This window comes from Trichomycterus rosablanca, chromosome 27, assembly GCF_030014385.1.
Source record: "Trichomycterus rosablanca isolate fTriRos1 chromosome 27, fTriRos1.hap1, whole genome shotgun sequence".
Taxonomy (NCBI): Eukaryota; Metazoa; Chordata; class Actinopteri; order Siluriformes; family Trichomycteridae; genus Trichomycterus; species Trichomycterus rosablanca.
This window is the reverse complement of record NC_086014.1, coordinates 10,830,736-10,844,202: the sequence shown is the minus strand read 5'-3', so window position 1 is coordinate 10,844,202 and position 13,467 is coordinate 10,830,736. Positions and strand designations below refer to the sequence as shown.

General features: G+C 41.9%; 1 protein-coding gene across 3 annotated transcripts in view; it reads right to left on the bottom strand.

The window, feature by feature from the left end:
• Window positions 1–9,307: 9,307 nt before the first annotated feature.
• Window positions 9,308–13,467, bottom strand: part of tle3b (TLE family member 3, transcriptional corepressor b) — a 38,072-nt gene continuing 33,912 nt past the window's right edge. For all 3 annotated transcript variants that reach the window (XM_062989963.1, XM_062989964.1, XM_062989965.1), the window contains exons 20-21: window positions 13,226–13,302; window positions 9,308–10,260 (exon numbers count right to left, since the gene is read on the bottom strand). In XM_062989963.1, the coding sequence (XP_062846033.1) occupies window positions 10,153–10,260; window positions 13,226–13,302 (185 nt within the window). In that variant the 3' untranslated portion in view covers window positions 9,308–10,152. The remainder of the gene's footprint in view (window positions 10,261–13,225; window positions 13,303–13,467) is intronic.

Below are 13,467 nucleotides of genomic sequence, written 5' to 3'. Positions count from 1 at the left end.
AGCTTGTGCAAGTGCAGAGGCATGTCTAAAGTTTTACGTAATTGGTGGGCTGGTTGAACGAATACAAACATGAACTTTTTTTGAGTGTGTGTCTATACAGTTGTCATCCTACACACTATGTGGACATCCCCTCCAGTTATTCACTATATGGTTACAGGTGTATTAAACCAATAAAACATCAATACATGTCCTCAGAAATATTCCTGTACCAGAAGAATGAAGCCTTTTTTAGCCCTAAAGTGAGGCCACTTTACGTTAACGTGCATGGTCCATTAATATAGACACATCAAGGTGATGTAAGGCACACTGCTATAGGACTGTAAAGCAGTCCCCTACTTTCAATAAATAAAAATCCTAAAGCTACAGCATATGACTCAACATGTTCTAGAGATCTGTGTGCTTCCAACATTAAAGAAACCAGTTTGGGGAATGCCCTGATTTAAGCATGAAATGCTCCTATAAGTAAAAGTAAAGTGAAAAAACTTCACTCGCCCACACAGAGTCCTTAGTCTCTGACCTCATATACGCTTTCATGAATGTGAATGTGAATCCCTGTAGCCATTTGTCAAAGCTAGAGAATCAGCCTTTAATGCTTTCCAGAATAGTAGATCCTGTTGTAGAGCCATAACATTAAAACCACATCCTTGTCGTACTCACTGTCACTGCTGGACTGAGAATAGTCCACCAACTAAAAATATCCAGCCAACAGCGTCCCGTGGGCAGCGTCCTGTCACCACTGATGAAGGTCTAGAAGATGACCGACTCAAACAGCAGCAATAGATGAGCGATCGTCTCTGACTTTACATCTACGAGGTGGACCAACTAGGTATGAATGTCTAATAAAGTGGACAGTGAGTGGACACGTGCACAACACACACTAACACACCACCACCATGTCAGTGTCACTGCAGTGCTGAGAATCATCCACCACCTAAATAATACCTGCTCTGTGGTGGTCCTGTATGGGTCCTGACCATTGAAGAACAGCATGAAATCAGGCTAAAAAAAGCATGCAGAGAAACAGATGGACTACAGTCAGTAATTGTAGAACTACAAAGTGCTCCTATATGGTAAGTGGAGCTGATAAATGTTATGGCTGATCAATGTAGTCAATATTTGACATACAGCGTGCAACATATTGTTTACTGGCAAAGTGGTGCAAAAAAACTCCACACTTCTGTCACTTTCTGGGAACAAATCCATTAGAAAGTAGTCTATTCAGACTCAATTTACTAAGAGTTACCCACAACCCCCCTGAAGACAGGATTCCTGAGCAACCTCCTCAAAACAGAAGTAAAAAGAAGAGAAAATGAGAGAGGTACAAGAGGCACCCATTTCATCCCTCTCACTAAGCCAACGCTAATTTGGGGCCTGGGTGGAGAGGCCACTTGTGTCCAAGCCTGATGAAAGCTCTTATAAAGGAAAAAAAAAAAAAAAGGACGGCTGAATTTTTATCAAAATGCTGGCCGCTCTCATCGCCCGGCTCTTCTGTATGCGTGTGTGTGTTCTGCCACTCAGCAGCAAAGCCCTTTAATCTCAACCTATTCTAGCACTCTTTTGTTAAGAGTGGAACACGAGAAAAAAGCCCAGTCATTGCCGTCCTCTCTAAAAACACTACTTCAGAGAGGCAGAGAAATGAGAGAGAAATAGGGAGATGAAGGAGAGGGAGAGAAATGAAGGTACTTCAACAGAAGGATGGTTGCGGGCTGAAGACCGAAAAGGAAGAACAACACTGCCGCAGTACCAGCATAGAAAAAGACCTAAAAGATGAGCAGCTATTAATATGTGACGGATAGCACATATTTACACTATTAGAGTTAAATAATTAAATAATAACGAAAGTCTGTTCAAGGGTCAGTTACAATACTGGTCCAACAATTGTGCAAGACCACTCTAAATCTTAAAAGTGATTTCTAAATAGTCAAATAGGCACCCAACAACCGAACATCATTTCCAAGGCCATATACATTAATATGTAATTGTTTATTCATAACTATCAAGTATAGAGAAATGGCCACTTAATTGTGTTGCTCAGGGGGCAAAGCGGTCTATTATGCCACCCCACCACCACCTCTGAGATCCAGGTTACAATCTCAGTGGTGCTTTCGACCAGCCAGGCATCTACATCCTTAAAACCTGACATTTCTTTGCATGCACAGGCATCCTGGAACTTAAAAAGAAGTGATTGTTGCATTACACGGTCAGTTAATTTTACATTATGAACTACTTTTCTTAGTGGACAGTTCCGAGAGCTGAGCTGGATTAGAACTTGTGTGTATATATATATATATATATATAATGCTCCAGTGTGTCGAGTGTGTCGAGTGTGCAGTCGGACACTTCAAGGTTAGAAAATTTCACACTGATAAATGAAAGGTCTGTATTATTGAGACCAGGTCCATGCCGAAAACCATCGGCCTTGCTGTGAACTTAACGGAGCTGTTCTCTGTGGTGCATTGAACTTGTGCTAGTGACAGCACACACACCTTCAACGGGTCTATTATGTATGAAAAAGTGAGGTAGGTCTGTTCCGGTCAGCAGTGCAGGCACCCTAGGCTGAGTGCAAATGAGTTTAAGGACTACCTGTGACTTGAAACTGGGGAGGATAAACAAGTGGGAAAATGCAGATGGAAAACAGTGTGATATAAAGAACCATGTGGCCGGAGTTAATACTGTGTAAAATGCCAGTAAACTAACACACACATAAGCAGTGATGCTTGATTTACAAACAAATCATGATTTTAATGACTAGGTTGAGCCAGTTTAGAGGTGTTTAGTTGCTAAAACTTAACAACTTACACTCAGGGGCAACGAATGTCATTTATTTGTTATGTTAAAAAAGCAGCCACTGGAGATGTCAGGTTGTTGACACTAGACACTAGTACAGCCATTGTTAAACTTCATCCAGGGATGTCACTATGATAATAATTGACTATTTTAAAAAGTAAACACAATTAAAAATAATACATTAATAATACATAGTACATAAATATTTTAATCAACAGTAAAGATGTAAAATATAATGTCACTCAAGCCAACGGCAACCACTTGCAGCTATGAAACACACACAGACCCGGATGGATGGATGGATGGATGGATGGATGGATGGATGGATGGATGGATGGATGGATGGATGGATGGATGGATGGATGGATGGATGGATGGATGGATGGATGGATGGATGGATGGATGGATGGATGGATGGATGGATGGATGGATGGATGGATATTAAACATCTTATTTGTACTATATTTCAAAAACTGCAGACCAGTCTCACATTGACACTGGAGACCCAAGACTGTTAAGCAGCTTGAGTAGTGCATCAAGCAAGCATATGATCAACAATCATTAATGCCTTCAGTTCTTACATGGTTACATAAGTCCACAAGTGATAAATATGCACGTGTCATGTTGTTATGCATATATAATATATAGATATTAAATGTCTTATTTGTACTATATGTCACAAACTGAAAGTCAACAGGTCAGTACTGATTTACACAGGAACTTGGTTTGTATACATGGTTACATGGTTACATGGTTTGGGGAAAGAGGAGCTATTACACTCAATGAGTGTATTAAAATTAATAACATGCTTGAGGTGTGTAAAAGGCAACAATTTAGGCAAACTGGTGCTGCTATATGATAATAAAAATGAATATTTTAATAACTTATAAGAGTCTAGTGTTAGACTGGTCTATCTGTAGTCCACACTGGAGACCCAAGACTGGTAAGCAGTAAACAAAAATGGTTACATAAGTGCATAAGTGCACATGTTCCATGCTGTTATGCTTACTAATGTTACTTTAGATATTTTATATATATATTAAATGTCTTATTTGTACTATATTTCACAAACTGCAAGTCAACAGGTAATTGGGTTTGTATATATTGTTTGGGGAAAGAGGATTAAAATTAATAACATGCTTGAGGTGTGTAAAAGGCAACAATTTAGGCAAATTGGTACTGCTATATGGTAATGGTAATAAAAATGAATATTTGAATAACTTGAGTGTGTGAGAACAGTGGTGTGTGTGAGAACAGTGGTGTGTGTGAGAACAGTGGTGTGTGTGAGAACAGTGGTGTGTGAGAGAACAGTGGTGTGTGTGTGTGAGAACAGTGGTGTGTGAGAGAACAGTGGTGTGTGAGAGAACAGTGGTGTGTGAGAGAACAGTGGTGTGTGTGGGAACAGTGGTGTGTGTGAGAACAGTGGTGTGTGTGAGAACAGTGGTGTGTGTGTGTGAGAACAGTGGTGTGTGAGAGAACAGTGGTGTGTGAGAGAACAGTGGTGTGTGTGAGAACAGTGGTGTGTGTGTGTGAGAACAGTGGTGTGTGAGAGAACAGTGGTGTGTGTGTGTGAGAACAGTGGTGTGTGAGAGAACAGTGGTGTGTGAGAGAACAGTGGTGTGTGTGAGAACAGTGGTGTGTGTGTGTGAGAACAGTGGTGTGTGAGAGAACAGTGGTGTGTGAGAGAACAGTGGTGTGTGAGAGAACAGTGGTGTGTGTGGGAACAGTGGTGTGTGTGAGAACAGTGGTGTGTGTGTGTGAGAACAGTGGTGTGTGTGGGAACAGTGGTGTGTGAGAGAACAGTGGTGTGTGAGAGAACAGTGGTGTGTGTGTGTGAGAACAGTGGTGTGTGAGAGAACAGTGGTGTGTGAGAGAACAGTGGTGTGTGAGAGAACAGTGGTGTGTGTGGGAACAGTGGTGTGTGTGAGAACAGTGGTGTGTGTGAGAACAGTGGTGTGTGTGAGAACAGTGGTGTGTGAGAGAACAGTGGTGTGTGAGAGAACAGTGGTGTGTGTGAGAGAACAGTGGTGTGTGTGAGAACAGTGGTGTGTGTGAGAACAGTGGTGTGTGTGAGAGAACAGTGGTGTGTGAGAGAACAGTGGTGTGTGTGAGAACAGTGGTGTGTGTGAGAACAGTGGTGTGTGAGAGAACAGTGGTGTGTGTGTGTGAGAACAGTGGTGTGTGTGAGAACAGTGGTGTGTGTGAGAGAACAGTGGTGTGTGAGAGAACAGTGGTGTGTGTGAGAACAGTGGTGTGTGTGAGAACAGTGGTGTGTGTGAGAACAGTGGTGTGTGAGAGAACAGTGGTGTGTGTGTGTGAGAACAGTGGTGTGTGAGAGAACAGTGGTGTGTGAGAGAACAGTGGTGTGTGTGAGAGAACAGTGGTGTGTGTGAGAACAGTGGTGTGTGTGAGAACAGTGGTGTGTGTGAGAGAACAGTGGTGTGTGAGAGAACAGTGGTGTGTGTGAGAACAGTGGTGTGTGTGAGAACAGTGGTGTGTGTGAGAACAGTGGTGTGTGAGAGAACAGTGGTGTGTGTGTGTGAGAACAGTGGTGTGTGTGAGAACAGTGGTGTGTGAGAGAACAGTGGTGTGTGAGAGAACAGTGGTGTGTGTGAGAACAGTGGTGTGTGTGAGAACAGTGGTGTGTGAGAGAACAGTGGTGTGTGTGGGAACAGTGGTGTGTGAGAGAACAGTGGTGTGTGTGAGAACAGTGGTGTGTGAGAGAACAGTGGTGTGTGTGAGAACAGTGGTGTGTGAGAGAACAGTGGTGTGTGAGAGAACAGTGGTGTGTGAGAGAACAGTGGTGTGTGAGAGAACAGTGGTGTGTGTGAGAGAACAGTGGGTGTGTGTGAGAACAGTGGTGTGTGTGAGAACAGTGGTGTGTGAGAGAACAGTGGTGTGTGTGAGAACAGTGGTGTGTGTGTGAGAACAGTGGTGTGTGTGAGAACAGTGGTGTGTGTGTGAGAACAGTGGTGTGTGTGAGAACAGTGGTGTGTGAGAGAACAGTGGTGTGTGTGAGAACAGTGGTGTGTGTGTGAGAACAGTGGTGTGTATTCACAGGCGTTTGTAAACAATGAAGCAAAGCAAACAAACATAATAATACTAAATATTGACTCACGAAATTAATGGTGCGTTGTCAAAATATAATAATATTATAATAATATTATATAATATTTATCGTTAAAAACTGCTAAAATACAAAGAAAACGCTAATTTAATTAGCCTAGCTAGGTTAGCTAGCGTTGCCGGTACGAGGACTTTAAAAATCCGAATCAAAGAATCGAATTCTAAGCTTTTAACTGGAGTCATGGAATCGACTCCCAGCACTCGATTCGGCAATCAGGTCATTTAAAGCATCAATGCATTCATGCAAGTTAATTCGCTAAAAACAAGAAATACAGTTTATTTAACCTGTTTTTTTTGGTGCAGTGCACATGCCTTTATCAAATATATATATATATATATATATAATAATTATTAATAATTATTATTATCATCTAAAACTTAATCCCAGCAAGACAGAGATGTTGCTCATTCCTGGAGATCAGTCTCCAACCCAGGACCTAGTCATTTCTCTGGATGACTCCCAGATCAGACCATCTGATAATGTAAGAAGTCTTGGTGTTGTCCTTGATAACCAGCTGACATTCTCTCCTCATATAGCCAACATGACAAGAGCGTGTCGGTTCCTCCTTTACAACATCAGGAAGATTCGTCCATTTCTCTCCAGGGAAGCTACCCAGATTCTGGTGCAATCACTTGTAATCTCACGGTTGGACTACTGCAACTCCCTTCTGGCTGGAGCTCCCATGTCCACGATTAAACCCTTACAGCTCATTCAAAATGCAGCTGCACGTCTGGTTTTTAACCAACCCAAACACTGCCACATCACCCCACTGCTACGTTCTCTTCACTGGCTTCCTGTAGCTGCACGCATTCAGTTTAAAACACTGACGCTCGCCTACAAAGCCAAAAACGGACCAGCCCCAAGCTACCTTCGGGGTCTAATCAAACCCCGCTCTGTACCACGCAACCTCCGAGCCTCTAGTCTCGCTCGACTTGATCCTCCATCCAGGACTAAAGGAAGACAAGCATCAAGGCTGTTCTCTGTTCTAGCGCCGAAGTGGTGGAATGAACTTCCTCTGTCTGTCCGAACATCTGAGTCTCTTGCTGTCTTTAAAAAACGATTAAAAACACACCTTTTTACTAAACACTTAGGCTGACTTGTACTTATTTACTAACATTTTGTTCCATTCTTTTCCATTTCCAAAAAAAGAAAAAAAAAAAAAGAAACAAAAAAAAAGGCACCTTGGTTCTAACAGGTTTTAGCAGATTTATGTTCTTCGACTGTTGTTTACCTAAACTTGAGAAATAAAATGTTCACTATAGAAGCACTTCTGTAAGTCGCTCTGGATAAGAGCGTCTGCTAAATGCTGAAAATGTAAATGTAAATGTTATATACTAAAGGGTTTTTGCACCATTACACTAATTTGTCTTTCTTTTGACTGGTTTATTTACTGCAGAGCAGTTTGTTGCTCAAAAAATACATCACACATCTGTCTGAAACCATCCACACCTTCATTCCTCCACTCCTTTCTTTTTTATTTGTTACCTGTCTGTAATACCTCCACCACTTGACACTTTACCTCTCAACACTGATGACTCTGAGCTTCTGTGGGATGAGAAAGAGGACAAATTTGTGTCAGCTAGGTTTGTGGTTACAGTCCGAAGATGAGCCAGCGGAATCCCTCTCACACACACACACATACACACGTCTCCACTTTTATATCAGTCTTTTTAACAGCCTGACACCATGCTGGAATGTACAGTATACTTACGGCTCGGAGCCCCAGTGTATTCTCTCTATCTATCTGTCCAGTTCTTTCAGTGCAGTTGTCACTGAATGGAGGAACAAGCTGACAAAATAAGCTGCTCGATCATCTAACGTACAGTAAATGAACCATACTCAAGGTGACGGTATACTGCCGAGTTTGCTAATCAGATTGCATTCAATTTCAACTATATACACGCTCAAAGTCAGCAGTCAAATTATAATAAAGAAACCGGGGGCAGCCTGATGGCATTTCCACCCGTGTGCCACCCACACACTTAACCTTTTAAGAATTTATAGTACAAAAAAGTCCAAAAGTGGGCATACACTGATATGTATATATTAATAAATATGTCCTAATAGAGTATTAACATAAATAAAAGTATACTATACAGCCAAACGTATGTGAACTAGCCACACCCACCGATAACGGTTGTATAAAATAAATTCTGCAATAATAAATTATGCTGTAATTAAAGAAACAGATGAAACAAAATGATAATGTGAATAATGAGGAGTAACAACCCATAGCTCCTTAGCATAAACAATGCCATTAGTCACATTAGGTGGAGAATTAGACGTTTGTTGTTTTATTTACTTATAATTAATCCATTTTAGCTTTTTAATCATTATTTCTTTTCAACATGGTTTGTCTATTAGGCCCTATCAGTTATTACAGTGTTTGAAATAATGGTTTGAATAAGGATTGAAAATGCTACAGTAAAGCTTCAGCTTCATCGTTAAAGGAGCATGTCAAGCAAAGCTGCTTGTATACTATAAGTGCTGAGTGGTGGTTCTCTATAAAAATGTTTTGTTGAATGGTTAACAGCTGTACGTGAACAGTGTTGAGACTCGCTTGCTGCTTGAGGAGATTGCGGAGGCGGTAATGACTTGATTTGCAACTATTATTAAAAAAGTGTTTAACCCATTAGAATGACCAAGATTTCAGATTGTCAGGTTGTATAAATTGCTTAAGCTCTGGACCCCTATCAAACTCCTATCCCACATTCAAAGAGTCTCTTATTTACTCTTGTCTCATGCAGTGTCCCAACATTAAGGAACATTTGGGGGGGTGTTTTTACAGTAAACACATGCAGTGACCTTAGCACTGGGTTAATTCCTTCCTCCAACAACAGTGTACGTTCTCTTGAAATGTCCTTTTGGACAGACACATTTAGAACACAGCACCTATTTTGCTGTGTCACATTTGGGCACCTCTACAACCCCCACCTTGTAACTTATTAATTAGATCTGTTCATCGCTAGCTTTCAGGAATGTAGAGTTTCTTGGCAGGAAATGAACAGATCCACCTTTGCTATCAACCGTCTTACACACTCCCACGGCAAGCAGCATGCCTCAACTCTGAAATAAGAAGCTCTTATTTGTTTGTTAGTTTTTGTAACACCGTGTTTTTACATTAGTGATATTCACATCAGGAAGCTGTGTTTGGTGCTTGTATTATACGTATGCATTCAATCCTATATTATTAATGAATTTAAATATATGTTTTATAGTATGTGGTTGTGTTATGAACCACAGAAAGTAGGGATTGGCAGAAAGCTGGATTCACTTCCTTTCCAAGCACAATGGATTGCCTGACCCAACAGCACAACACACCCCTTCTCCTACCGACCATCCATTTCTAACAGCGACACCACTTGAGACTGAGCCAAGAGAACCGAAACACAGTCCAAGTTTAATATTGGTTTTAATTTACAAACACCTCCCCACATTCCCCTGGGTGCTCTCCAGTATTTGGCAGAGTCTAATGCAAATTGGCATCGTCCAGGGAAATACCATTCTCAGTGTCCACCAGTCGTGCATCCACGGTCACATAGCTAGCTACCAAGCTACTGAACGTCCTTCCACTGAATGTCCAGTGTCCATCCACTGGCGATTTGTAACCCAGAGAGTCTTACAAAAATTAAAAACAAGACAATTCCACCTTTAAAAAAGTCGTCCCTAAGTCTACGTTTATCAAGCATTTAGGACAAAGTTACCCAACACAAGTATACCAGGACAAGGAAATATATATATGTACATATAATCATATATATTTATAAAATGTTTATTATTCCATATATACACTTTTCACAAGTTGTCCAGGGAATGGGAGGCTAAAAATGAAGCACTGCTTCACAGTGCATCACAGATCGGTTGCTTCAGCTGCAAAAAAAAAAAGCAAAACAAAAAAAATAAGCACACATCCAGAAATCCTTGTGAGTCCACTTAAAGAAAAGGCAAGACCGTGTGTACTTCTAGTGCCGTCTGAGACAGGTCCGAAATTTAGTAAAGATCATTGTACCAAAAAAGATCCAGGAACGGGTCGTTCCCTTATTAAAAGAGAAAAAAATCTCAAACATCATTTGTGAATTCTGAACCCGACTGTAGGCGTCGCGCATGGGTTTAAGGTCCGGAGGTCTTTGGAGAAAGAGTCAGCGCTGTCCCGATTCCAATAGGAGGCCACAAGAAAGGCAAAAAATAGGAGATAAAGTCAGAGGTCCTTAGATGGATCTAGTGGATTGTTCAGAAGTCTAGTAGATCACTTCGTACACTGTGGCCTTCTTGTCTCCGGATCCAGTCACGATGTATTTGTCGTCAGCAGAGATGTCACAGCTCAGGACAGATGAGGATTCTTTCGACTGTGGAAAGAATACGACAGTATTAGATAACTATCAGATATATATATATACAGTGCCTTGCAAAAGTATTCAGCCCCCTTGAACTTTTCAATCTTTTGCCACATTTCAGGCTTCAAACATAAAGATATGAAATTGTAATTTTTTGTGAAGAATCAATAACAAGTGCGACACAATCGTGAAGTGGAACGAAATTTATTGGATATTTTAAACTTTTTTTAGAAATAAAAAACTAAAAAGTGGGGCGTGCAATATTATTCGGCCCCTTTACTTTCAGTGCAGCAAACTCACTCCAGAAGTTCAGTGAGGATCTCTGAATGATCCAATGTTGACCTAAATGACTGATGGTGATAAATAGAATCCACCTGTGTGTAATCAAGTCTCCGTATAAATGCACCTGCTCTGTGACAGTCTCAGAGTTCTGTTTAAAGCGCAGAGAGCATCATGAAGACCAAGGAACACACCAGGCAGGTCCGAGATACTGTTGTGGAGAAGTTTAAAGCCGGATTTGGATACAAAAAGATTTCCCAAGCTTTAAACATCTCAAGGAGCACTGTGCAAGCGATCATATTGAAATGGAAGGAGTATCAGACCACTGCAAATCTACCAAGACCCGGCCGTCCCTCTAAACTTTCAGCTCAAACAAGGAGAAGACTGATCAGAGATGCAGCCAAGAGGCCCATGATCACTCTGAATGAACTGCAGAGATCTACAGCTGAGGTGGGAGAATCTGTCCATAGGACACAATCAGTCGTACACTGCACAAATCTGGCCTTTATGGAAGAGTGGCAAGAAGAAAGCCATTTCTCAAAGATATCTATAAAAAGTCACCTGGGAGACACACCAAACATGTGGAAGAAGGTGCTCTGGTCAGATGAAACCAAAATCGAACTTTTTGGCCACAATGCAAAACGTTATGTTTGGCGTAAAAGCAACACAGCTCATCACCCAGAACACACCATCCCCACTGTCAAACATGGTGGTGGCAGCATCATGGTTTGGGCCTGCTTTTCTTCAGCAGGGACAGGGAAGATGGTTAAAATTGATGGGAAGATGGATGGAGCCAAATACAGGACCATTCTGGAAGAAAACCTGTTGCAGTCTGCAAAAGACCTGAGACTGGGACGGAGATTTATCTTCCAACAAGACAATGAACCAAAACATAAAGCAAAATCTACAATGGAATGGTTCACAAATAAACGTATCCAGGTGTTAGAATGGCCAAGTCAAAGTCCAGACCTGAATCCCATCGAGAATCTGTGGAAAGTGCTGAAAACTGCTGTTCACAAACGCTCTCCATCCGACCTCACTGAGCTCGAGCTGTTTTGCAAGGAAGAATGGGCAAAAATTTCTGTCTCTCGATGTGCAAAACTGATAGAGACATACCCCAAGCGACTTGCAGCTGTAATCGCAGCAAAAGGTGGCGCTACAAAGTATTAACGCAAGGGGGCTGAATAATATTGCACGCCCCACTTTTCAGTTTTTTATTTCTAAAAAAAGTTTAAAATATCCAATAAATTTCGTTCCACTTCACGATTGTGTCCCACTTGTTGATTCTTCACAAAAAATTACAATTTCATATCGTTATGTTTGAAGCCTGAAATGTGGCAAAAGGTTGAAAAGTTCAAGGGGGCTGAATACTTTTGCAAGGCACTGTATATATACTGTATATGACCACTTTCCTAATATTGTGTTGGTCCCTCTTTAGCCCTGCAACTGTGATGCTCTGTGTATTCTGACACCTTTCTATCAGAACCAGCATTAACTCCTTCAGCAGTTCGAGCTACAGGAGCTCGTCTGTTAGATCGGACCACATGGGCCAGCCTTCGCTCCCCACGTGCATCAGTGAGCCTTGGTCACCCTGTCACCGATCTGCCACTGTTCCTTCCTTGGAGCACTTTTGATAGATACTGACCACTGCAGACCGGGAACACCCCACGTCTAGCCATCACAATTTGGCCCTCGTCAAACTCGCTCAAATCCTCACGCTCGCCCATTTTTCCTACTTCTAATACATCAGCTTAGATGATAAAATGTTCACTTGCTGCTTGATATATCCCACCCACTAACAGGTGCCATGATGAAGAAATAATCAGTGTTATTCACTTCACCCGTCAGTGGTTATAATGTTACGCCTGGTCTACAAATACTGCCATTTGGATAGATTGTCCAATGCTTAAAAGTACCAGGGATCCAAGTTTAACCCTGAAGTTTGGCATGTTCTTTGCGTCAGCCTTTGTTCCTTGGGCTACTCCGGATTCCTCCCGTCTCCCACATGCTGAACAAAGCGGTAACCGGTAATAAATGACTGTGCCTTTTTGCAACAGCCTTGCTTTCCTGCTGGCAAAGCACATCCAGTCACTATTTATCTCCATCGATAGCTAATTTCCACTTGTGGGACAGTGACTGGAAAAATTCAGGAGCATATTTGCTGGCTCATGGGATTTCGTTCTCATCTGCAGAGAACCGCTGGGGCTGCAGATTTCTGTTCCAGCCGCACAGAAGCTACACCTAATTTCACTTGTTTAATCAAATTGAAATTGGTCCAACACCCAGGCTTATTAAATAAAAAGGTGGAATTAGGTGGAGGTCCTGCTCGACTGGAAAGAAAACATGCAGCCGGAGTGGCTGTTTGCACACTAGAGCAAAGGCGGATCAGTACCGCGTGGCGTTAACAGATGGCTTTCTCACTTTCGGAACAGCTCTACAGCTATTTTATTTTCTAAAACACAGAGTGGTATTGTAATTGTGTGAAACCGTATTCAGGAACCCTACTGCTAGCTCGGCTCATCAGCCTCGTGCTTCCGCCACATCATAATCTCAGTCAGTGAGGTCAAAGCATTCAGACAGAAACAGTCATCCCAGCCTGCCACGCTTCAGCAAAAAACAACACCACCACATCAATCTCGGGCCCATCGGAGCCACGCTGAGATGCGAATGAGAGCGAGTTGGTTATTGAGTCACATACCTGGAAAATGCTGGCACCGTACGGCGTCCTCCAGGCGTTCAGCAGATTGTCCTTCCCTGTGCTCACAAACCATTTACCTTTATGGGGGAAAGAAAACAAAGTAGACTCAAAGCGGAGTCAGATGTGTCTCATGTACTGCAGTAAAAATGTACACCTGCTCAGATGGCCAAGGACAGAGAGAGGTGACTGAGAGATTTTAATATAAAACAGCTTCTGTATAAGAACAATGCGGCATTGTGTGC